The sequence below is a fragment of the Delphinus delphis genome, chromosome 10 (assembly GCF_949987515.2).
Source record: "Delphinus delphis chromosome 10, mDelDel1.2, whole genome shotgun sequence".
Lineage (NCBI taxonomy): Eukaryota > Metazoa > Chordata > Mammalia > Artiodactyla > Delphinidae > Delphinus > Delphinus delphis.
The window spans coordinates 7860050-7884857 of NC_082692.2; the positions used below are offsets into that span (position 1 = coordinate 7860050).

At 42.6% G+C, this 24808-nt stretch overlaps 2 protein-coding genes across 3 annotated transcripts in view; one reads left to right on the forward strand and one right to left on the reverse strand.

Moving 5' to 3' along the window:
- Positions 1-4344: 4344 nt before the first annotated feature.
- Positions 4345-11193, forward strand: LOC132432833 (transmembrane protein 14C). 2 transcript variants are annotated; one of them, XM_060023650.1, is made up of 6 exons: positions 4345-4462; positions 5521-5590; positions 5928-6004; positions 6830-6931; positions 9670-9750; positions 10669-11193. In XM_060023650.1, the coding sequence occupies exons 2-6, from the start codon at positions 5568-5570 to the stop codon at positions 10674-10676; spliced, it is 291 nt and encodes a 96-aa protein (XP_059879633.1). In that variant the 5' UTR covers positions 4345-4462; positions 5521-5567; the 3' UTR covers positions 10677-11193. The 2 variants fall into 2 exon arrangements, with proteins under 2 accessions (XP_059879633.1, XP_059879632.1); XM_060023649.1 differs by having other exon boundaries at positions 4348-4462; positions 9670-9757.
- Positions 11194-21893: 10700 nt separating this feature from the next.
- MAK (male germ cell associated kinase) overlaps positions 21894-24808 on the reverse strand; it is a 43350-nt gene continuing 40435 nt past the window's right edge. The window contains exon 14 of the mRNA XM_060023648.1: positions 21894-23763. Within this exon, the coding sequence (XP_059879631.1) occupies positions 23609-23763 (155 nt within the window). The 3' untranslated portion in view covers positions 21894-23608. The remainder of the gene's footprint in view (positions 23764-24808) is intronic.

Genomic DNA, 24808 nt, shown 5'->3' on the forward strand with positions numbered 1-24808 from the left:
AGTTTGTATCAAAAAATATCTATTTGGGGGGAGTCAGGTTCATTTCCTTTTCCTCCTAGGAATGTACAGTCTGTTTATAATCTCAGCCATCTCTGTGCTGGGTTGTCTACTTTGTTTGATATTAACGTATGAGCAGCTCCTTATCGCACATTCACTCCTCAGTATTTTGAAATCTCTGAAGGCCACCTCTATCTCCACTCTCCATTTGTTTATTCACTGGGCCTGCGATGAACAACGCTCACCATGTACCCGGCACTATCCTAGATTCTAGGGGCCGAAAAGGAAAAAAAAAAAAGATCCCTACACAAAGGACAAAAGCTTTGGTAAGAAATGTATTACAGCCTGTGGTGGCTGGTGGCAGCTTGACTTCAGTAAGAGATGAGACTGAGTTTTGAACAAGGAGAAAAAGGCATTTCTGGCAGAGGGAACAGGATGCTACCTCTGTTAAGAAACACTCAGCTGCAAGAAACAAAAAGCAGCTTTGGCCATCCCAAACTTCAGAAGGCACGGGGATGGGTTTATGACAAGGACACAGGTGTCTGACAGGCCGGGGCCGGGAGAGAGCCAGACCTCGGAAAGAGGCAGGGTGCAGCCAGGGCAATCTCTCCCTCCTGTCTCTGACTCTGCCGGTTGCCCTCTTTCTGAAGCAGCTGCTGACTTCTCACTACATGTCCTCGGCCTCTCAACGCGTGCTTGTGGGGCCCTGCTGTGCCAGGCAACAGTCCTCACTCGCGAGAACTTGCATGCTAGAGAGGGGAGGTGATTGCAACTCGTAAGTTATATACCACTTAGGTAAGTGCCGTGGAGAAAAATAAGCTACGGAAGGAAATGCAGATGGTCGTAGTCTTAAATAAGATGATCCTGGAAGGCCTCACTGAGCAGGTGACATTCGAATGAAGATTTAAAGGAGGTGAGGGAGTGAACGAGAGATTATCTGGGAAGAGGGTTCCGAGCAGATGAAACAGCTGCACGTGCAAGTGCTCGGAGGTGCAAGCAAGGAGGCTGGAGCAGCATCAGCAAAGGGGAAAGGAATAGGAGCTGAGGTCGGGAGGGAGGTGTGCAGGGCTTTGCGGGAGGTAAGGGAGCCACTGGAGGGTTTGGAGCTGAGGAATGACTGCAGTCCAATTTGTAACAGGATTGTCCTAGTCACGGTACTGAGAACAGACTAAAGGAGTTAGGCAGCCCTACCCTTTACTGTGTGACCTTATACCAGCTAGAGAACCCCTTTCTGCCTTAATTTCCTCCATGTACAAAAGCAGAAGAAAGTAATAGTCTGTACTGCATAGGGTTGCTATGAAGATTAAATGAGTTCGTCGATGTCAAGCACTTCAGTGTCCTGCGTGTAATAAGCTCACTGTATGCTTTGCTCATATTATTATGGCTCTAATATATGAGGTCCTAGTGGCAGATAGGGTAGGTTGGAAAAAATAGGCAGTTTTTTTTTCATAATCTCATTTATTAATTTCTTGGAGAAAATTTTATTGAATGATGTCAATCTTAAAGCTATAAAATACTCCTGAAGACCTAGTAATTAGTATTGTGGATACTCAGTAGATGTTGACTTGCAACACTGCAACTGGCATTTGATTTTGACCATTTTTGCTTGAGCTCTGTTTCAGTGTAAATTCAACACATACAAAGCTCCAAAAATGATAAAATAATGCTCAGAGTGAAGCGCTATTCCTTCCTCGTAAGCTCCTCTGTTGCGGCAGATGGTCTTTATTGCTCTGGTTATGGGTGGGTGTACATGTGTGTCTAGCAGACAATCCTGATTTGAGGCCTCTGTGAAAAAAAACAAAAACAAAACAGAAAACAAACTAACAGAAAAACATCCCATTGATAGGCCCCAGTGGCCAGAGACTAAAAACTTAGTCCCTCACACAATCTTCGTCACGCCCCATGACACACTTGTGGTTCAGTGTTCCAGTACTATTCAGTGGGCTCCTAGTTAAGAGCTGAGCTATCTCCTAAAATATGCTAATGTCAACTAGAAACATTACTAAACACAAATCCTTGTGTGGAACCAACGGAAACAGAGCAGAAACCGGTTCCTTTCATTTCTTTTATATTTTATGATGGACTGCACATGAAACTATGCATTATAGTAGAGTTAAGGGTGTAGGACAACTTATTTCAAATAACAGCTCAACCAAGGGCTAGGACTATAGGTAACTAATTCTCTGTGGTTCAATTTAAGTCTAGAAGGCAGGGGGAGGATCATGGTGGGCTTAACTAAGGTTTGAAGCTTGCATCTGCATAGGGAGAAATGAATCCCTAAATCATCCCAGCTGGTTAAGGCAAGTCCTGTCATTTTTTTAAAAAAATTAATTTTATTTATTTATTTTGGCCGCGTTGGGTCTTCGTTGCTGCACACAGGGTCCCTCTAGTTGCGGCGAGTGGGGGCTACTCTTTGTTGCGGTGCACGGGCCTTTCACTGCGGTGGCCTCCCTTGTTGCTGAGCACGGGCTGTAGGCGCGCGGGCTTCAATAGTTGTGCCACGCAGGCTCAGCAGTTGTGGCTGTGGGCTCTAGAGCACAGGCTTAGTAGTTGTGGCGCACAGGCCCCGTTGGTCCGCAGCATGTGGGATCCTCCCGGACCAGGACTCGAACCTGTGTCCCCTGCACTAGCAGGCGGATTCCCAACCACTGTGCCACCAGGGAAGCCCCTGTCCTTGTTTTTTCAGGAGAGTCTTCCATTAAGTTGTTGAGGGTCTGGCCTAAGTGGAATTGCTCAGAGTTCTTAGTCACTGTCAGCTTCGGTTGGTTAGAATCAGCTGTGGTAAACACAGACTTCACTTTTGATATCTGAAAAGTAGGAGTTGCTGCAAGTGGAAGGTCTTCTTTCAGAGTATGTATGCTGCCAACAAAAAATTGTCACTCGCCATCTGCCTCTACAAGGATTAGGTCCCTAGCCACTGCACTCACTGACCTTCCACACACCATGAAAGGAGTTCTGGCTGGAGATCAGGAATGAGGCATCCCGTGCTCCGGGAAAAACTGGCAGAACAGGCCTTCAGAGAGTTAGATATTTTCAGGGGAAGGTTTTATGAGCCCAATTTCTTGCATCTTCTCACATCTAGAAAAGCACTAAAATCATTAACAGAGACACCTGCTCCTCGTGACTAGCACCAACCTTCTGTCAAAATGTGTGCTCGAGGGCACCCAACTCCCTTTACCAAAAGCACATATACTGACTCACCCCGCAGCCACCACCTCTTCGGAGCAATTCCTCAGATCTACTTGAGAGGCTGTCTCCGGGGCTATAGTCCCCATTTTGCCCCCAATAAAACTTAGCTCACAACTGTCTCCTTGTGCATTTTTTTTCAGTTGCCAATGCACTGCAATTTGCTTTTCCACTCAAGATTGTATATATAAGATCTATTCTTGTTGATACTTGTAGGGGATGAAAGAGAGAGATGCCAAACGTGACACCCACCCACATTTTGGTGTTACAGCAACTGAGTGAATGGTGGTGCAGGAAACGCAGGGAAGAGAAGCAGATATGCAGTGGGAGTGGGGATAACGTGTGGCCACGGGGGCATCACAGAGGTACTTGCAAATGTAACTCACCCACCGTCCCCCCTTTTTTTTTTTTTTTTTTTAATGCGGTACGCGGGCCTCTCACTGTTGTGGCCTCTCCCGTTGCGGGGCACAGGCTCCGGACGCGCAGGCTCAGCGGCCATGGCTCACGGGCCCAGCCGCTCCGCGGCATGTGGGATCTTCCCAGACCAGGGCACGAACTCGTGTCCCCTGCATCGGCAGGCAGACTCTCAACTACTGCGCCACCAGGGAAGCCCCCCACTGTTCCCTTTTAAGATGCTTTCCAAGTAGCCTCACTCTTTGAAACAAACAGGGAAGTGAGCCACACTGTCTAGCCTGTCTAGTGGCCACCCTATCTTCTGCAGATAGAAAGTAGTCCCTTCCCATGGTAGCAAATAACGTGATCGGGCTAGAGTGACAGTCCTCCCCGATGGCCTGCATCTGGTTGACACCTGGTAATAGGGACCTCTGTTGATGCAGTCCTTCAAAATCCAGCCTCGGATGCCCTTCAACCCCATCGGTGGCAGCCCCCCCCCCCCTCACCGCAGACCTGGCCCAGCTCGCAAAGGCCTCTTGCAAAACTAGACTTCAAGCCTGGGCTTCCGGATTTAGGCCAGGCTGGCTTGGATCTGGGACGAGTGCTGGACGGCCGGCACCACGCCCAGCTCCCCGGATACACGGAGCGCTCGGCGACTCCCTGACCCGGGGACAAAGAGCACGCGCCGGCCTATCCGGCGCAAGCCTCGCCCCATGCCCTGCCCCCGGGACGCCCGGAGCGCCGCGACCTCTACCTCTAGCCCCACCCCGTGCCAAGCCCCGCCCTCGGACTCAGAGAAAGCGCTGCGACATTTCCGGTAGGAGAGCGACTCCTGGCTCGTAGGCGTGTGCACTCTCGTTCGCGAGTGCAGACCTTTGGGAAGGAGGTTCGTGTACTTTGGAATTATTATTACTATTATTTTACACCTGTTTTGACTTTTAGAAATGAGTTGAGAGGCTTTGCTGCCGCCTGCTCTTCGTCCTCCGGATCCAGGCGGCGGCGTTAGGCTGCGTGGTAGGTGCTTGTGTAGTCCCTCGTTTCCTGCTTTCCTTAAAGTGGGTTGTGAATCCTGCGGAGACCCTGAGCTCCTGAGGCAGATGCTTACCGAGGTAGCGTCGAGGTCATTAGTTTCCTGGAGGTTTTATTGGGCCATCTCCTTAAAAATCTCGGTGGCTCAGTGTTACGTCGAATTAATGACGGTGGTACAATTCCAAGCCCCCCCCTTATAGACAATAATTTAAGCAGAAGAGATTGTGTATTTTCAAGCTTAGCCTCGTTGGATACCAGATGCATTTCTTTAAGAAATTAGGAGTTACACCCTGCTTTGCCAAGGGTGTAGTGTTCTACGTAATTATGACTTGGGCTTTGTATGTTTCATCCTTCCTCCTCGCTCCCCATCTAACGATAACTATGAGTGATGCAAAGTTAAATAACCATCTGAAAACTTTACAAATGCTGAGTATTGAAATCAATTCTTCGGGCAGGGGTGAAGAGCAGCACCCTTTCCCCCCAGAAAGGGCAACTGAAATACTTGAATGAAGGGCACAGGAGGTGTGTTTACTTTCCAGTTTAGTTATAATTTGGTTAGGTGTTGAGGAGATTAGCTCATTCACTGTACGGAGCTGGTCAGTGAAGTGTCCTGTGGGCCTATGTTATATTAGAATTTAGGTTATTACTAGAACGGCTGGTCTCTGTTCAGCAATTACTTTGTGCAAAGCCCCTTTACATATTATCCCATTTAATGCCCATAGTAGCCCTAGGAAATTTGTACCGTTGCTATCCTCAGCGTAGGTATGGTGAAGGAAACTGAGGCTTAGAGACGTTGGGTGGCTTGCCCATTCTTCTTAGCTCCCAAGGGGCTGGAGCTGGAACTTGGACGCACTGCTTCCTGGCTGCTAGCGAGCTGTGCTGTTAACTGCCTCTGATCCAGCCCCTCCTCCGCAGGTGCAGGCCTGGTGTGATCTTCCATTTGGACAGAGTGAAAGAGAACAATGGAGAAGGACTCTGGCCCACTGTAAGTGCCCAGTGAAATGGGGGTGGAATAGTCAGGAGCTTTTCAAAACCAGAGTTTCTTTCATCATCTGAAAAGGGCGCTGAGCCAAGACTGCTGGACAGCTTGGGCTGTGGGAGGATATGGACGTGTACGCCAGGGACTTGTGTTTGAGTCCCAGCTCTGCCACTGACTCTAGGCAAGCCATCTAACCTCTCTGGGATTTATTTGCGTTTATACAGTGATAGGATGGTTCTGGAATGGTGACCTTTTTGATCCCATTCTACGGTTCCATGCTGTTTCGTTTGTTTTGTGTGTTTCTAACACGGTTAGCACCGATTTCTCACTGCTCCGTTTTCAGGGTGCCTATACATTGGATCGGCTTTGGCTACGCAGCACTGGTTGCTTCCGGCGGGATCATTGGCTATGCAAGAGCAGGTACGGTTTGTAGTTATTTAACCGCTTAAAATCTTACTCCCGGTGAAGAGTGAGTCCCCAGGGTCCTCAGACTGCAGTCTTACTGGAGTCAGGTTTGCTTTAGGCCCTCTCGCTGGAGTGCAGGCGAATTATCAGCCCTGCAGCTGCACTCGCCTTTGCGGTTATCCGGCCGAGCTACACCAGGCTTCTCGTCCAGTCACTTGGTTTTTGACTCTTTAGATAAAGACACCGGTTAGGGATGGTAGTAGATTGTTATTATCATCACCTGCCATACATCAGCCTTGACCCCAGAGGGCCATCTCTGCTCTTCAAGTAGAAGGAAACCTCTAGTCTTCGCAGAAGCAGTTTTGAGGTCTCCGCATTAAATCAGGCACAGGTGTGTCAGCGAACACGCTTGTTTCCACCCCACTCCTTGCCTGCATCCCCCCTGCCATCACACACACCAGAATTCTTGCTCTCCAGGTCATTTTTTAACTCACTGACCCTCTTTCCCTTTCCTTTGGGGATGAGCCCAAGGTCCTGCCCATGGAGAGTTCCAGTCCTTGCAGGGTTAATCAGGCCTGGCTCGGAGCCCTCCCTTTCTCCCTGGGAGGAAGTGTCCTGCCTGTTAGAGGAGAGAGGACCCATGTGGTACGACCCTGACCTCTCTGGTAAAATGGCAAACTCCCCCACACATTTTCCTCGTTGAGAATGCCTTGGTCCTGGACCGCGTTGAGAGACGTTCTCTTTGCTGTTTTCCTCTGTAGGGGAGGGCGGTCTGGTGGATTCTGTCAGTGAGATGAGTGTCTGCCATTGCAGTGCAGCTGTGTGTTTGCTTCCCTGCAGGCAGTGTCCCGTCCCTGGCTGCCGGGCTCCTCTTCGGTGGATTAGCGGGCCTCGGGGCCTATCAGCTGTCTCAGGATCCAAGGAACATTTGGCTTTTCTTAGGTATGTCGGTTTCAGCGTCTCCCTGACGCATCCCTGGGTTGGTGGGATGTGACAGGTTCTTCACATTGCGACGGTTTTACTGCTTCTGCCAAGTCCTAGGCAAGTTTTGAAATGAGGGCGGGGGGGGTGCGCGTCTTGTGCTGGTTTCTACTTATCTTTTATGTACAGAATATGGAAAGGTTTTCATACCTCACGAATGGAGATTTACCCAGTGAAATAAGTGTTAAACTTGCGTAAGGCAGGCATGTGTCTCTTAACCATTGTGATTCCCTGCTGAAGGCCGTCTGCTTCAGCGTCACTGAAGGACCACGTGTCTGGGTTAGCTTTGCATCGGTATTGCATTTTTCCCATTTGAAAATTATTTGTTAGCCTTTTAGATGTAAACTAAGTGTGTAAGATGTAGGCCCTGCCTTCAGGGAGGCTTTACCTTCACCGGGGACATAAAACGTGACTGGGGCTGCTGCTGTGTCCTATGGGCAGCACAGACGGTGAGGGGCGCGGGGAGGGGAAGATTACTTATCAGGGTGGCTTTGGTGCATTTTTCCTGAGCCCCACCCTGTGTCAGACACCCTGCTGGGTGTGTGGGCCCCTCGCTGTCCCCACAAACCCACAGGATGAGAAAACACGCAGTTCTGGCCCTCACGGGGAGCGGGCGTGTCACAGCGGTTTGTCCAAGTCGGCCTGGGCGGGGAAGGAAAGCACCCAGCTCTCAGCTCTGCTCGGCGGCTCTCTTGCAGCTCCGGAGTTACTCTCAGGCCCCTCTGTCCCCTTTCTGACACCCCAGCGAACAACCTCACCATCTGCTTGAAGACAAAACAGCAGCCGTCACGTGGAGACTCCCTCATGCCATCGCCTCTAAGCCTTCCCCTGTCCTGGTTCTTGTCTCCAAGGCTGGTCCCTCCACCAGGCTTTGGGTCTCTACTGGTTCACCTTCCCCGGAGCTTTACACCGTCACTGATGCCAGCCCTTCCTCGTATCCTGCCTCTCAGGTGGATCCCACCCATTGATGCTCCGATGTGTTCATCTCTCACCCATTTAAAAAAAAAAAAAAGGACCTCTCGTGACCCCACTGCTTTCTTCAGTTGCTGCCCTTCTGCTTCCTCTTCAGGAACTTCTCTTAAAAAACATCCATTACACTCCCATCTTCACTTCCTCGCCTCACATTCTCAACCCACCTCGGCCTCCACTTCTGGCCCCTTAGTCCACGGGAATAGCTCTCCCTGAGGCTGCCAGGAACCTGTGTGTTTCAAAATTCAACGTACACTTCTTAGTCCTCATTTTATTTGGCCTTTTAGCTGTTCTCAGCACAGTACACCAATCCATTTTCCATTCTCTTGTTTTTCCTTTTTATTTTCTGATTCCCTTTTGTCTGTTTTGTCGACCTGTCTTCCATTTCAACCATTAGATATCAAGGTTCTTAAAACCTGGCTCTTTTAATGTTCTTTATACTCTCTCACTTGGCAATATGGTTGAAGCCCAGGTCTTAAATTACCACTGATACACAAATGACACACAAATTTCTCTCTCCTCCGAGCTTTACTCTCGTGTATCCAGTTGCCTGCTTGAAAGCGTTCAGCTGTGTCATGGCATCTGCCCACACCTGGCTTCCTATCCTCACACACGCTTGGTCTCCTGGTGTCCTGCCTCCATTTGGGTCTCCATTGGTCTCCTCCCCTCCATCTCTGTCTGATTCATCAGCAAGTCCTGTCAACACCACCTGCAACTCGTATCCCAGGCTGTCCCCTTCCCTACCTCCATGGCCACCATCCACGCCCCAGTTAGCCCCCCTCTTGCCTGCATTCCCGAGGAAGTTTCTCAGTTGGTTTCTCTGTTTTCCCTGAAAACAGTTTCTCTGTTTTCCCTGAAGTTTGCTCCCTATGGTACAGCCACAATTATATTTTCAGAATGCAGCTCTTTGTATGTATTTCTTTGCGTAATATCTTTTAATGGCTTTCCATTGCTCTTCGGAAGAAGACCACAGTCCGTCCCGTGGCCCTCGAGGCTCTGTAGGCCGTGGCCCTCTTCCTCCCTCATCGGTTTCTGTGCCACACCACGTCTAGCAGCCCCCTCTCACCGCAGGGCCCTGCGTATATTACGCCCTCTGCCTGGAATGTGCTTTCCTCCCCTTGAGCTCGTTAATTGCGACTCTTCACATCGGGGCTCAGTCTTCACTTTCTCAGCAAGTCCTTCTCCCTCAATGGGCTGGATCCCCTGTTCATCACGTTATTTGTATTGCATTAATTGGCGCCTGTAGCACAGATTATACTTCTGAGTTTTTATTTGTGTGATTCTTTCAAGTTAGTCCTATCAAACTCCAAACGCTGTTAGGGCAGAGATCTTTTTGATGACAGTTGTGTTCCCAGCACCTGGTGCAGTGCATGGCAGGTGGTAGGTATTTGAATAGATGTCGAGTGGGAAGAGCCTAAGAGCACACAGGGGAAATAGCATCGGCATAGGAAAAATGTAGTTTTCTCCTACAGCAACTTAGGAGAAATTTATGGCTGAAGAGTGGTAGGAGGTGAGGCTGGAAAGGCAGGCTGGGCTCAGACACTGAGAGCCTTTGACTCCAGTATTTGTACTTGGTCCCATTGACTGTGGGTGGCTGTGGAGCTCCCCGACTCGGGGAAGGAGGAGGCATGAGGTCTGGGCCCTTGAAAGATGGGTGGGAGTTTGGCCGTATTTTCATCCTCCAACATACAAGATGTAGTGACCTTTGACTCTCTTTATCTTTTCATCAGTTACATCTGGAACCTTGGCTGGCATTATGGGAATGAGATTCTACCACTCTGGAAAATTTATGCCTGCAGGCTTAATTGCAGGTGCCAGGTACCCTCTGCTCTATTGCTAGTTCTAGTTTAATGCCCCAAACACTTTAGACGTTCAAAATTTTACTTGTTTCGGTATATCTGATGCTGAGCATCGACTGAAATGATTTAAATTCATATACAAATAGGAAAGGCTGCAAAAACAGCAGATTTAATGTCAAAATGAAATAAGTATATTCGTTCACTTTGGAAATGGATTTTGCTTTCACATTTGCTCTCTGGTCCATCCTGGCCCCTTTCTGCAGTGGAGGAAGCTCCACGACTGCAGCCGTTCGTGTGGCTTTCAGCGCGGGGTCCATGCTTCTTAGTTGTAAGGTGTCCTTTATTGTTGAAAATTTTGCTGAAAGGGAATTCTGATTGAATCCTGTTTAACGTCAATCGTGATTAACTTTAATTATAAAATCCAAACCAGATTGTTCTTAAAAATGTAGTCTTTAAGTATAATAAAGATACCCCCAAAATAGAATTTTTAAAAATCTGCTTTGGAAAAAGGTTACTTACCCAACTTTGATCATAGTTATGATGCTGTCAAGAATCATGTTTTATAATCAGCATAGACCAAGGTCAAGAGCTGTAAACTGGGAGGCCGGAGACCTACCACTGATGACCTGCCTGACTGGGGAGGCCTTGGTCTCTCCAGCCTTGTTTTCTCATCTTCGAATTATTGGCTGTTAGATTAGGAACTTCAGCTCACGTGTATGATTTCAAAGCCCCAGTGCAGGACTGCCTTTCACGAGTTCTTCCTTTGGCACCTCCAGGTGTGGGAGTTCATCCCTGCTTGCTCTGCCTTGGCCCCTCCTCGCCATGTAGTTGTGAGGGACCTGCTGAGTCCCAGTCCCTTAAAAATAGTCAAGTGCCTGTGCTGTTCTTTATCTGATTTTTTGTTTTTTTTTATGTGTTTCCTTTGAACAGTTTGCTGATGGTCGCCAAACTTGGAATTAGTGCGTTGGGTCAATCCCATCCGTAGTAGTCATGGCCCAGCTTGGACTCATGAAGAATTTTAAAATTTTCACTATTTTTAGCATATTAAGATAAATAAGTACAGCATTTTCACATATTCTGACATTTTACTTAAAACAAAAACAAACCAAAAAAACCCAACTTTGCAGAGAAGAAAGTCAGTTATTATCATTACAGCCCTAAAGAGGTGGGTAGAGTGTAACACAAGAGCTTCTTCCTATAGGAGAAGCATACAGGTTGATTCTTGTATGTTGGTGTTATCTGTTCTTTCTGAATCTATAGGTAAAATCTCCAGGGATAAAATGTAGGGTGTCGCCATTGGGGCCCCTGAAACCCTGTACCCTACTCAGAGGAACAGTGTGAAAAAGATCTGTTAATGAGATTTAGGATATCTGTTCTTCTGCTTATCTTAGAGCACAGACCTACTTTGAAATTATGTTAAGTGAAATCAATGAAAATAAAGTTTACTGTAAATAATATTTTCTTCGGTGTCTTTGTTGCCAGAGCTGTCTAGAACATAGAATGAGATGTGAATAGCAAGAAGATAAAAGAGCATGAAGGTGTTTCTGTTAACATTTTATTTAGGAATTACCCATCCTGAATAACTTAAAGACCAAAGAAGGAAAGTTAGTTATTATTTGATTAGGCATTGCATTGAGCCTCGGATTTCTAAGATTAGTAGGACTGTGTAACCAAAAAAAGAGAAAAAAAAAGAAAAAAATGAAATTGTTGTTAACCAGCACTGAGCTAACTCATTCTGGTACCCCTTACCTTAGTTTCCCCCTCTTTAAAGAAAAGGGATATTTGCTACTTAGCTCAATCCGAGCTGGTATTGATTGGATTTAGAATATGTAATTCAGGCATATACAATTTTGTGGATTGGCTTAAGCTCCTTGAAAGGAGTGCTAGTTTTCTCATCTTTGTTGTGTATGCCATGGTTTGACGTGTCTGCCAGGGCCCTCTTTTTTTTTTGAAATTTATTTTATTGAAGTATAGTTGATTTACAGTGTGTTAATTTCTACTGTACAGCAAAGTGATTCAGTTATACATACATGTATACATTCTTTTTTATTTTCTTTTCCATTAGGGTTTACACAGAATGTTGAATATAGTTCCCTGTGCTCTACAGTAGGACCTTGTTGTTTATCTATTCTATATATAATAGTTTGCATCTGCTCATTCCAAACTCCCAATCCATCCGTCTCCCACCTGCCCTCCCACTTGGCAACCACAAGTCTGCTATGTGTGTCTGTGAGTCTATTTCATAGATAAGTTCATTTGTGTCATATTTTAGATTCCACATAGAAGTGATATCATATTTGTCTTTCTCTTTCTGACTTCATTTAGTATGACAATCTCTAGGTCCATCCATGTTGCTGCAAATGGCCTTCTTTCATTCTTTTTTATGGCTGAGTAGTATTCCATTGTAAATATGTACCACATGTTCTTTATCCATTTATCTGTTGATGGACGTTTAGATTGTTTCTATGTCCTGGCTATTGTAAATAGTGCTGCAGTGAACACTGGGGTGCATGTATCTTTTTGAATTGCAGTTTTCTCCAGTATATGCCCAGGAGTGGGACTGTAGGATCCTATGGCAACTCTACTTTTAGTTTTTTGAGGAACCTCCATACTGTTTTTCACAGTGACTGCACCAATTTACATTCCCACAACAGTGTAGCAGAGTTCCCTTTTCTCCACACCCTCTCCAGCATTTGTTGTTTGTAGACTTTTTAATGATGGCCATTCTGAGTAGTGTGAGCATTATAGTTTCGACTTGTAGTTCTGTAATAATTAGCGATGCTGAGCATCCTTTTCATGTGCCTATTGGCCATCTGTATGTCTTCTTTGGAGAAATGTCTATTTAGGTCTTCTGCACATTTTTCGATTGGGTTTGTTTTTTTATTATTGAGTTGTATGAGCTGTTTGTATATTTTGGAAATGAACAGGGCCCCTTCTTAAAGCATAATGCCCATAGCTCTACACAGATGGGGTGTGACCAGGATACTGGATTCTAGACCACACATTTCTGTTAGTACAACCAGAATCAAAATAAGATTTTTGGACAGCCCCATCACAGCAGTGACTCATTAAGCTTTTGGTCCACTGACACCCCAGTTCTTTTTCTCACATGCTGCTGTTAGTAATAACTACTCATAGATAAGAAAGGGTTGATGCTTGATGTCACATACTTGCAGGTATTTTTTTTTTTTTGCGGTACGCGGGCCTCTCACTGTTGTGGCCTCTCCCGTTGCGGAGCACAGGCTCCGGACGCTCAGGCCCAGCGGCCATGGCTCACGGGCCCAGCCGCTCCGCGGCACATGAGATCTTCCCGGACCGGGGCACGAACCCGTGTCCCCTACATCGGCAAGCAGACTCTTAACCACTGTGCCACCAGGGAAGCCCGAGGCCCTGGATTTTCTTCTGTCATGAAGTGTTTCCTAAGGACACCAGTTTTGGCCACCTTCAGTTCTAGGGTTGGGGTGCTAGCCTTAGACTCTGAATGACAACGATTCCCTGGAGGTGGGAATCAGTTCAGGTCCAAGGTAGACCCCTGTGTGACTGCTCCTGTGGTTACCTCTGAGACTTCTAAGGCTGCCTGCAGTTCCAAGGCGTGGGGGTGGGATGGGGTGTCTTCATTGGCCAGCAGCCTTGACGGTGTCCTTGCTAAGAACCCCTTCCTCTCCCTGGCCAAGTTTCCCAAGTACTTACTGTCCTAAGATTGTGCTGGGTCCCAGAAGGAAAAGAAAAACAAACCATGGCTTGCCATCGTGGAGTCTAGTGGAGAACACTGACATCTAGACAAAGGCAACATAGAAATACATAGCTAATAGAGGTAGGTAGACATTACCCCAGGGGCACAAAAAAGTGGTCAGTTCTCTTCAGGGAGTCTAGGAGGGCTTCACAGAGGAGATGGTGGTTGAGCTGAGCCTTGAAGGATGAGGAATTCATAAACAAGGACAGACAAATGTTGCAGGTAGAGGGAAGGTATGTGCAGTGCCTCTGAGGCATGACACTGCCTGGCACAGTTGGGTACCTACAGGTTGGTGTGAATAGCATAGAGCGGGTGAGGTTGGCAACAGCAGGAGATGAGACTGAAAGGCAAGGTCGAATCTAGATGACCTTGACATCCCCAGCTAAAGGTTTGAATGTAATCCATTTCCCCCCTCATTTTTGTTGGTTTTTGTTTTATAAAGATTTGTGGAAGTTCTCTGTATATAATGGGCACAGGTCCTTTATTACATATTACATTTTCTCCCAACCTATTGTGTCTTTTAACTTTGTTTATAGTTTCTGTACGTCTTTACATAGTCAGATCTATTACTTCATTGCTTTACAAAGTTCTTTCTTATTCCAAATTATAAAAATACTCACCTTGGGCTTCCCTGGTGGCGCAGTGGTTGAGAGTCTGCCTGCCGATGCAGGGGACACAGGTTTGTGCCCTGGTCCGGGAAGATCCCACATGCCGCAGAGCGGCTGGGCCCGTGAGCCATGGCCGCTGAGCCTGTGAGTCTGGAGCTTGTGCTCTGCAGCGGGGGAGGCCGTAGCAGTGAGAGGCCCACGTACCGCAAAACAAAACAAAACAAGACAAAACAAAAAAAAATACCTAGTTCACAAGGTCGTTTAAAATTGAGATAAAATATGCTTATGATAAAGAATGCATGTAAGACAGAAGGGTATACAGCAAAATTGTCTCCTTCTGATCCCAGACCCTTAGTCTCTCAACTTAAGAGGTAGCCATTATTTATTTATTGTCCCAGAAGCTTTCTGTGAGTATAAAACATAGAAATGTATCCTTTTTTGGTTACTGTGAAGACAAGTGAGGGCACAGAATTAACAGAGTTACGCTTTGCTACACTGTATCACACTTAACACCTTTTCTTTATCTGGACATGGAGACTACCTCATTCTTTTTAGTGGCTTTTTAATTATATGATGTGGCTGTCTAGTTTACCATTCCCCTACTGACAGAAAGGTACCTTGTTTCAAGCTTTTCGCTATTGAAAAAATGCTGTACCGAGGAACATCACTAAGTCCCGGTGCACATGTGCAAATGAATCTTCAGGTTACATCCGTAGAAGCTGACTCAAAGCAGATGAGCGTTTAAAATTTTAATTGTCCACAAAAAGAGTTGTACGGATTTACACTCCCACCGATAGCGGTTGAGAGATTTTGTTTCCTCATCTTTGCTTAACATTGCGTATTATCAGACTTTTTATCTTTGACACATTAGGCTAGGGGTCTGCAAACTTTTTCTGTAAATGGCCAGATAGTAAACATTTTAGGCTTTGTGGGCCATACCGTCTCTCTCCAGCTCTTCAGTTTTGCCTCGGAATGCAAAAGCCACCATAAACAGTACATAAGCAGGTGAGCATGGCTACCTTCCAACAAAGCTGTATTTATGGACCCTGAAACTTGAATTTCATATCGTTTTCACATAGTACAAAATAATCTGATTTTGATATTCTTTCGACCATGTTTATTTTGATTTTTTTTTTTATAAAAAACATTCTTAGCTTGCCAGCTGCACAGAAACAGACAGTGAACTGAATTTGGTTCACTGACCGTGGTTCCAACCCCTGATCGAAGCCATTGTTTTATATCTTTAGTATGACTTATTAAGCATCTTTTCATGTATTTATTGACCAGTGATGTATATTTTTTCTGTAAACTGCCCTTTTTTGTTTTTCTAATTGGTCTGTGACTCTATAATCAGTGTAGATTGTACTATGTTTTGATATTTGGTAAGGCAAGTCTGTCATTGTTACTTTTCTGATTCTTCTTTGCATACTTTTCCAGATAAAGCTAGACTTAGCCTTTCAGCTTTAAATTTTACTAGGGGTTTTGATTATGATTGCAGTGAATTATAGATAAATTTAGGAAGATTTGGGAGCTTTAAAACATTTACTCTTTAAAAAGTTTTTTTGAAATGTTGATTTACAATGTTGTGTTAGTTTCAGGTGTACAACAGAGTGATTCAGTTATACATATATATATATATTATATATATATTCTCTTTTAGATTTTTACAGGTTATTACAAGATATTGAGTATATAGTTCCCTGTGCTATACAGTAGGTCCTTGTTGGTTATCTGTTTTATATATAATAGTGTTTATATTTTAATCCCAAACTCCTGATTTATCCCTCCACCCCCCTTTCCCCTTTGGTAACCGTAAGTTTGTTTTCTGTGTCTGTGCCTCTGTTTCTATTTTCTAAATAAGTTCATCTGTATAATTTTTTTTAGATTCCACATATAAGCAATATTGTATGATATTTGTCTTTTACTCACTTCACTTGGTATAATCTCTAGGTCCATTCCTGTTGCTGCAAATGGTATTATTTCATTCTTTTTTATGGCTGAGTAGTATTCCATTGTGTATATATACCATATCTTTATCCATTGATCTGTCAATGGACACTTAGGTTGCTTCCATGTCTTGACTATTATAAATAGTGCTGCTGTGAACATTGGGATGCATGTATCTTTTCGAATTACAGTTTTCTCCAGATATATGTCCGAGAGTGGGAGCATTGGATGATATGGTAGTTCTATTTTTAGTTTTTTAAGGAAACGCCATACTGTTCTACATAGTGGCTGCACCAATGTATATTCCCACCAACAGTGTAGGAGAGTTCCCTTTTCTCCACACCCTCTCCAGCATTTATTATTTGTAGACTTTTAGATGATGGCCATTCTGAGTGGTGTGTGGTGATACCTCATTGTAGTTTTGATGTGCATTTCTGTAATAATTAACGATGATGAGCATCTTTTCATGTACCTGTTGGCCATCTGCATGTCTGTGGAGAAATGTATATTTAGATCTTGTGCCCAGTTTTTGCTTGGGTTGTTTGTTTTTTTTTATTTTGAGCTATATGAGCCGTTTGTATATAAAATATTTACTCTTCAATCCAGGACATTGTATATCCCTTCATTTAATTCAGTTTTTCTTTTTTTAATGTCTTAAAACATTTTAGAGTTTTATTCACTTAGTTCTTTGCATTTCTATTAAGATTATTGCATGATATTTTATAGTTTTGTTATTATTATGCATGGAACTTCTTCATATATATTTTCTAATTAGGTATTAATCTGAGCAATGAATTTCTGATATTAATGTATATGCTTCAGTCGACTCAAGCACATTGCTTGCCTTAGATTTTTGTCAACTACCCTTTATCTAGTGCTATGGCTTTATGTTGAAGTTAGAAACAATAGGATATTTGCTATCACTGATGATTCCTAGAGACACTAGACAAAGTAATAAAATAAGAGAAATAAATGATGTATAAAGTAATAGTAGAAAAGAAAGAAATCAAAGATTTTAAGTAGCTAATATAATTGTCTATGTAGAAAATCCAAGACAAGCAATTAAAATCCTATTATAACTAATGAGGAAGTTCTATAAAGCTGCAAGAAACAAGATCAGCACCAAAACCCAGTAGCTTTCTATCAGCAGCCATCATCAGTTCTCTTCCATACTATTGCTAATACCCAAGTCCAAGCCTCACTGTCTTTTAATCTTCTAACAGGACTCCCTGTTTTCATGCTTTGGCCCAACAATTCATTCTTTACCCAGCAGGCAGAGGCATATATCAAGTATAATTAGACGCCTAGTCTTAAAATTATTAAGTCATCTCTCACTACATTTATATCCCTTCTTTAGTCTCTATAACATCCTGGGTTTTTTTTTCTTTTTTCTTAATAGCACTTATAATAATTTGCAAATATACAGGGTTTTTTGTGTGTGTGTTTATTTAATGTCTGCGGAATGTATGTTCTATGAGATTGGAGGAAATGACCTTTTCTTTTCTACCATATGTACCATATATACTACACTTAGTACATAGTGGTTACTTAGTAAATATTTGCTGAATGGATAGATTGATCAAATTTATTTCTTAAAAATAGACTTTATTTTGTGGAACAGTTTTAAGAGACAGTACAGAGAGTTCCCACACACCTTACACCCAGTTTCCCCTATTAGTAACATCTTACATTAACATGATACGTTTGTTGCAACTAATGAATCAATACTGACACATTATCACTAACTAAGTCCATACTTCATACAGTTTTTCTTATCTTTTAACGAATATCCTTTTTCTATTTCGGGATTTTATCCAGGATTCCATATTACATTCAGTTGTCATGTCTTCTTAGGCTCCTCTTGGCTGTGACTCTTTCTTAGACTTTTCTTGTTTTTGGTGACTGAGTTTTGAGGAGTACTGATCAGGTATTTTGTAGAATGCACTTCCATTGGAACTTGACTAGTGTTTTCCTCATGGTCAGACTGGGATTATCAGTTTTTAGGAGGAAGACCACAGGGGTGAAGTGTCATGTTCATCACATCATATTAAAGTTACATATATGAACATGATATTACTGTTGATGTTGACCTTGATCATCTGGCTGAGGTAGTGTTCCTCAGGCTTCTCCACTGTGAAGCTATTCCTTTTTCCCCCTTTCCCATACTGTACTCTTTAAAAGAAAGTCACTATGCATATCCCACACTTAAAAAATGGGGAGTTGTGCTCTGCCTCCTTGAGGGCAGAGTATCTACATAAATTATTTGGAATTCTGCTGCATGGAAGATGCCTCTTCTTCCCTGTCTATCCATCCAACCATCCACTCCTTCACTGTGGAATCATGTATATATATTTCCTGGTTTGGGTTATAATCCAATACTTCTCCATTAATTTTCTTGCTCAAATTGTTGCAGTTTTGACCATTGGGAGCTCTTTCAGTTGGCCCATGGGTCCTTTGACATAGCTAATCAGTGTAGGCTTTTTTTTTTTTTCCCTTGTTTTTTGTTTTTATAGAACTTCCCTACTTTCTGGCACTGTAAGAGGCTCCAGGCTCATCTTGTATATTTCATGCTCCGATACTAGAATCAGCCATTTCTCCAAGTAGCCCTGGTTTCTTTTATTGGACAGTGATATTAGAAACCGAGACCTGGTGCTGGATAATGTTTGTTACTACTAGGACATTATTTTATATTTTTCATTCCTTTTCACTTTTTAAAGTTGTTATTCCTTTTTCTAGTTTCTTAAGCTAAATGCTCAAATTCACCATGTCTTCAGTGTTTTTGTTTTTCTCATAAATGGAACAAGTGTATAATTTTTTTTCTTTGAGATCTGTTTTGACTGAGTTTTATAGGTTTTAATACAGAGGTCTGTCACTGTCCATTTCTAAAGGATGTTTATTTCATTTTTGATTTTCCCTTTTGACTTTGTAGTGGTTAGAACAATGTTATTGAATTTTTTTTTTTTTTTTTTTTTTTTTTGTGGTACGTGGACCTCTCACTGTTGTGGCCTCTCCTGTTGAGCAGCACAGGCTCCGGACACGCAGGCTCAGCGGCCATGGCCCATGGGCCCAGCCGCTCCGCAGCATGTGGGATCTTCCCAGACCGGGGCACAAACCTGTGTCCCCTGCATCAGCAGGCAGACTCTCAACCACTGCGCCACCAGGGAAGCCCTGTTTTTGAATTTTTAAGTGGATGATTTTGGAGGCATACTTTTTTATTCTACTTTTATTAAACTGTGGAAAAAAGTTGTAGCTTACATATTTCAACATTTGAGAATTTGAGATTTTCTTTTTGGCCTAAGATAAGGTCAATTTTTTGTGCATGTTACATGTATAGTATTTTGCCTTATTGGTCAAAGTTCTATATAGTATGTATGGTGGGTAAATTTTGTTTACTGTGTTACTCATGTACTTATTTTAAGGCCTCTAGGTCTGTTTTCTAAGAAAAACCTCCCACTCTGTGGTTATGTCAATTTCTTCTTGTATTTGTGGTTAATCTTTGCTTCACATATTTATGTTGTTTTAACATATGATTTTGAAAATTTTCAAATTTAGAGAAAAGTTTGTCTTTCTCTTTCTCTCTCTCTCTGTCTCTCCCTCTCTCTCTCTCTATATATAAACATATGAACATAGATGCAGAAATCCTCGGCAAGATATTAGCAAATCCAATCCAACAATGTATACAGAGAATTACATAATATGATCAAGTGGGATTTATTCTAGGTATACAAAGCTGATTCAGCATTTGAAAATCAATTAATATAGTCCATCACATCAACAAGCTAAAGAAAAAAAAATTGTATGATCAGTGATTATCAGTAGATGCATGAAAAGTATTTGACAGAATCTAACACCATTCATAATAAAAACTCTCAGCAAAATAGGGAGGAGTGTCTTCAACTTGATAAAGAAAATCTATTAAAAAAACCCCCAAAACCCTACAGCTAACATCTTTCTTAATGGGGAGAAACTAGATGTTTTCCTGCTAAGATCAGGAACAAGGCAAGGATGTTCACTCCCACCACTTCTGTTCAGGATTGTACTGGAAGTCCTGGCTAGTTCAATAAGAAAGAAAAGGAAATAAAAAGTACGCTGATTGGGAATGAAGAATAAAACTGGTTTTGTTTGCAGATGACATGATGGTCTATGTAGAAAATTTCAAAGAATCAACAAAGAAACTCCTGGATTTAATAAGTGATTATAACAGGAATTAGGATACAACTTTAATATAGAAAAGTCATTTGCTTTCTTATTTACAAGCAATGAACAATTCAAATTTGAAATTAAAAATTGCATTAGCACTAAAATAAACAGGTATAAATCCAACAAATCTGTGTAAGATTTATATGGGGAAAATGACAAGTCACTGATGAAAGAAGTCCAAGAAGATGTAAAAAAATAGAGCGATAGTCCTTGTACATGGGTGGGAAGACCCAGGAGTGTCAAGATGTCAGTTCTTCCCAACTTGATCTGTATTTTTGCTTGTTCACTGCAATCCGAGTCAAAAATCCCAGTTATTTTGTGGATATTGACAAACTGATTCTAGAGTTTATATGGAGCAGTAAAAGACCCAAGGTAGCCAACACAATATTGAAGGAGAAGAAACAAAGTTGAGGGACTGACTTAGGTGACTTCTATAAAGCTATAGTAATCAAGACAGTGTGGTATTGGTGAGAGAATAGACACATAGATCAGTGGAACAGAATAGGGAGCCCAGAAATAGATGCACACAAATACAGTCAACTGATCTTTGACAGATTAGCAAAGGCAGTTCAGTGGAGAAAAGTCTTTTCAACAAACGACGCTGGACAATAGACATCAGCATGAAGAAGAATCTGCAGCAGATGATACACCTTTCAGAAAAATTGACTCAAAATGGATCATAGATCTAAATGTAAAATGCAGTACTGTAATTCTCCTAGAATGTAGGAGGAAATCATAGGTGACCTTGGGTTTGGTGATGGCTTTTTAGATACAACCCCAGAAGCATGATCCACGAAATAAAAAATTGGTAAGCTGGACCTCATTCAAATTAAAAACTTCTCCGCCGCAGAAGACCTTAAGAGAACGAAAAGACAAGTCACGGACTGGAGGTAAGATTTGCAAAAGACAACCTGATAAAGGTCTGTTATTCAAAATATACAAGGAACTGTTTAAATTCAACAATAAGAAAACAAACTAATTTAAAAACGGGCAAAAGATCTGAATAGACAGCAAGGAGATATACAGATGGCAGATAAGCATGTGAATAGATGCTTCACATCCCATGTCATTAGGGAATTGCAAATTAAAATAACAAGATACTACTACACACTAGAACAGCCAAAATCCAAAACACTGACAACACCAAATGCTGGTGAGAATGTGGAGCAACAGGAACTCTCATCACTGCTGGTGGGAATGAGAAATGACGCAGGCACTTTGGAAGGCAGTGTGGTGCTTTCTTACAAAACATACTCCTACCATATGATCCAGCAATTAATCAAGTGAAGTGAAAACCGATGTCCACACAAAAACATGTACATGAATGTTTATAGCAGCTTTATTCATAATTGCCCGTACTTGGAAACAACCAAAATGTCCTTCAGTCGGCGAATGGATAAATAAACTAGGATACATATAGGCAATGGAATACTCTTCAGTGATAAACAGAAATGAGCTATCAAGCCAAGAAAAGACAGGGAGGAATTTTAAATGCACATTACTAAGTGAAAGAAGCCAAACTGAAAAGGCTGTATACTTCGTAATTCCAACTATATGACATTGTGGAAAAGGAAAAACTATGGAGATAATAATAAAAAAAAGATCAGTGGTTGCCAGAGGTTTGCAGGGAGGGAGGGAGGGATGAATGGGTAGAGCACAGAGGATCTTTAGGGCAGTGAAACTATTTTGTGTGATACTGTATTGGTGGATACATGTCTTTATACACGTTGTCAAAACCCACAGAATGTACAACACAGAGCGTGAACCCTAATGTAATCCATGGCCTTTAATTAGTAACGATGAATCAATACTGGTTCATCAGTTGTGACAAATGTACCACACTAATGCAAGATATTTATAATAGGGAAAATTGAGGAGCGGGGAGATTAGGGAGTATGTGGAAACCCTGTACTTTCCAATCAGATTTTCCGTAAACTTAAAACTGCTAAGAAAAAAAAAAAGTTGACTAATTAACAACAAAAAAAGGCCTCAGAGTATAAGTATAAAGTTTAACAATGTAAGGAAAACACACTAGTTAACCATATTAATTTTAATATCTATTTGGAGTTTAAAAGTTTCCCAGCAACACAAAAGAATATTTTTGCTTTGAGACATTAATTAAAACTGTACAAATATATATATAATCATTACCACTAACATAAATTACTCTTTAGATTTTAACATTTTTCAAGAAGGTGAGCTGAATCTTCTGTACAAAAATACCATGTTCTTACTATGCCTTTGTATAATGTCCACAAGATGATACCAATTACATTAGCATTTGTTACAAAGTCATAAAATACATAAAAAGTGAGCAGTTTGATAACATTATTCTTTAAAAAGAATATCGAGTTCGTAAAATGACAGGCTTGAATAGAGTAGTCCTAAGTTCAAAATGTCTATTTTAACTACCAATTTAGAAATAAAACTAAGAAAACATGTAGTAAGTGAAATCACTGCGATAGCAACTGAATGCATTTGCTCTTCAGAGCAAGTGTGAAGGTCAGAGCTGAGTCTGATCTGTCTGCAGCAGCAGCAAGAGTTTGCTTTGGGGAACGAGCTGGTATACTTCATCTTTGTGCCTCGTGGGAATATGGAAACAAATGTATTTTGAAAGTCTGATGAACACACTTGATGTGAAGATGACAGAACCTTGACTTGGTTAATTTGGAAGTCATCAAGCCATTGGGTTTGATAGTCACCACAAATTCATAGCAGTTGTATTGATCAAAATCGAACAATCGACTCTTTCTTCACTAAAATCAGGTGATGTGATTTTGACATCTCTATGTTAAAGAAATACTTACTTCTAAGAAAGATGTCCTGCTTTAGATTAGAATTATCATTGCTTCCATAATTGCAAAGTAGAAAAATGATAAATTACCATCTTTCTGCCATTGCCAAAATGGTAGAGTAGAACCTTGGCCAAGTAAGAACCGTAACTGACAGTCCACAGACATCTATGTAATTGCTGTAAAAGCCAAAACAAAACAAACCTCTGAGGCTAAACAGTGAAATATTAAATAGTTTGGGCAAATATAAAACACTCTAAACACTTATTTCTGGAGGCATTTTTTTAAAAAAAGCTTCTTATTGTACTTAGTATCTATTTGTATATCAAATACTTGACACTTTGGCAAATAGTTTATTCAATACTTAGTAAAGTCCTACCCATATATCAGCGCTGCGGGCAATGATGCTCAGAAAATGCATTTCATTTCTAGGAAAGGAAGAAAATAGGAGATGAGTTTTGCTCTTCAGAGTACCCACTATTACATATTTCTTCCAGAACTCAGTAGAAGTAGACATCTGTAGACATTTCCCGGGGTCAGGGCACTTGCACAGACTCTGGAGCGATGCTGTGGGACTTCACACCAGACTCCTATCGGTGACCTCCGTACTTGGCCACCCAGTCTGTCCTCCCGTGCACGGAGGAGACTGGCTGTGCGCGGTTCACAATATTTAGATTCTTGGCTGTAGGATTATAAGTAGGTCCTGAAAACTGCCCCTGACCAGTTTTTGTGTTCCAGGGATATTCTGAAAGAAAGCAGAATCAGAAATCAGAATTTTATTCAGATGATTATTAAATTCAAAATAAAGCAGTTCATTTTATGGGGGAAAATCTGAATTTATCTTTTTTAAAAAAAATTATTTTTGGCTGTGTTGGGTCTTCATTGCTGCGTGCGGGCTTTCTCTCTAGTTGCGGCGAGCAGGGGCTGCTCTTCGTTGCAGTGCCCGGGCTTCTCACTGCAGTGGCTTCTCTTGTGCGGAGCATGGGCTCTAGGCGTGCAGGCTTCAGTAGTGGCGGCGCATGGGCTCAGTAGCTGTGGCTCGTGGGCTCTAGAGCACAGGCTCAGTAGTTGTGGCTCGTGGGCTCTAGAGCACAGGCTCAGTAGTTGTGGCTCACGGGCTCTAGAGCGCAGGCTCAGTAGTTGTGGCGCACGGGCTTAATTGCTCTGCGGCATGTGTGATCTTCCCAGACCAGGGCTCGAACCCATGTCCCCTGTGTTGGCAGGCGGATTCTTAACCACTGCGCCACCAGGGAAGTCCGAAAATCTGAATTTGTCTTTAAAAGATTAATTCAGTGCTCTCTAAGTTTTTTTTTTTTTTTAATTATATATATAAGCCAAAAATTCTATTGTAGTATTATGCTGACACCAGTTAGCGTTTTCAGCAGCTTAAGCGCCATAATTTCTGGTTTATAGTTCTGACACTGCTACTGTTTCTTATTTGGGCTCACTGAAGTGCCCATCATATTTTGGTAGGCAATGCCAACTTGGATGACCAAGAACAACTCCTTGGTTTAAGTTCAATGGGCAGTACCCACAGTGTCAGTGACTGTTTACAGTCACACTGTGGTTACATCTAAATAATATCTGAGCACAGTATCACTACAGAAAATGTGTTCAGAACTGTGAATCCTGTACAGCTCTGGCTTCATGGAGCCACACAGATGGGGTCACATAGCAGGTTTCTCTTTAAACACGAAAATGTGGGTTTTGGAGTCAAGAAACTTCATGTTTTATTGGGAAATCGATGGATGATAACAGAATCCCTTTGAAAAGTGAGCCATTCTTAGGAT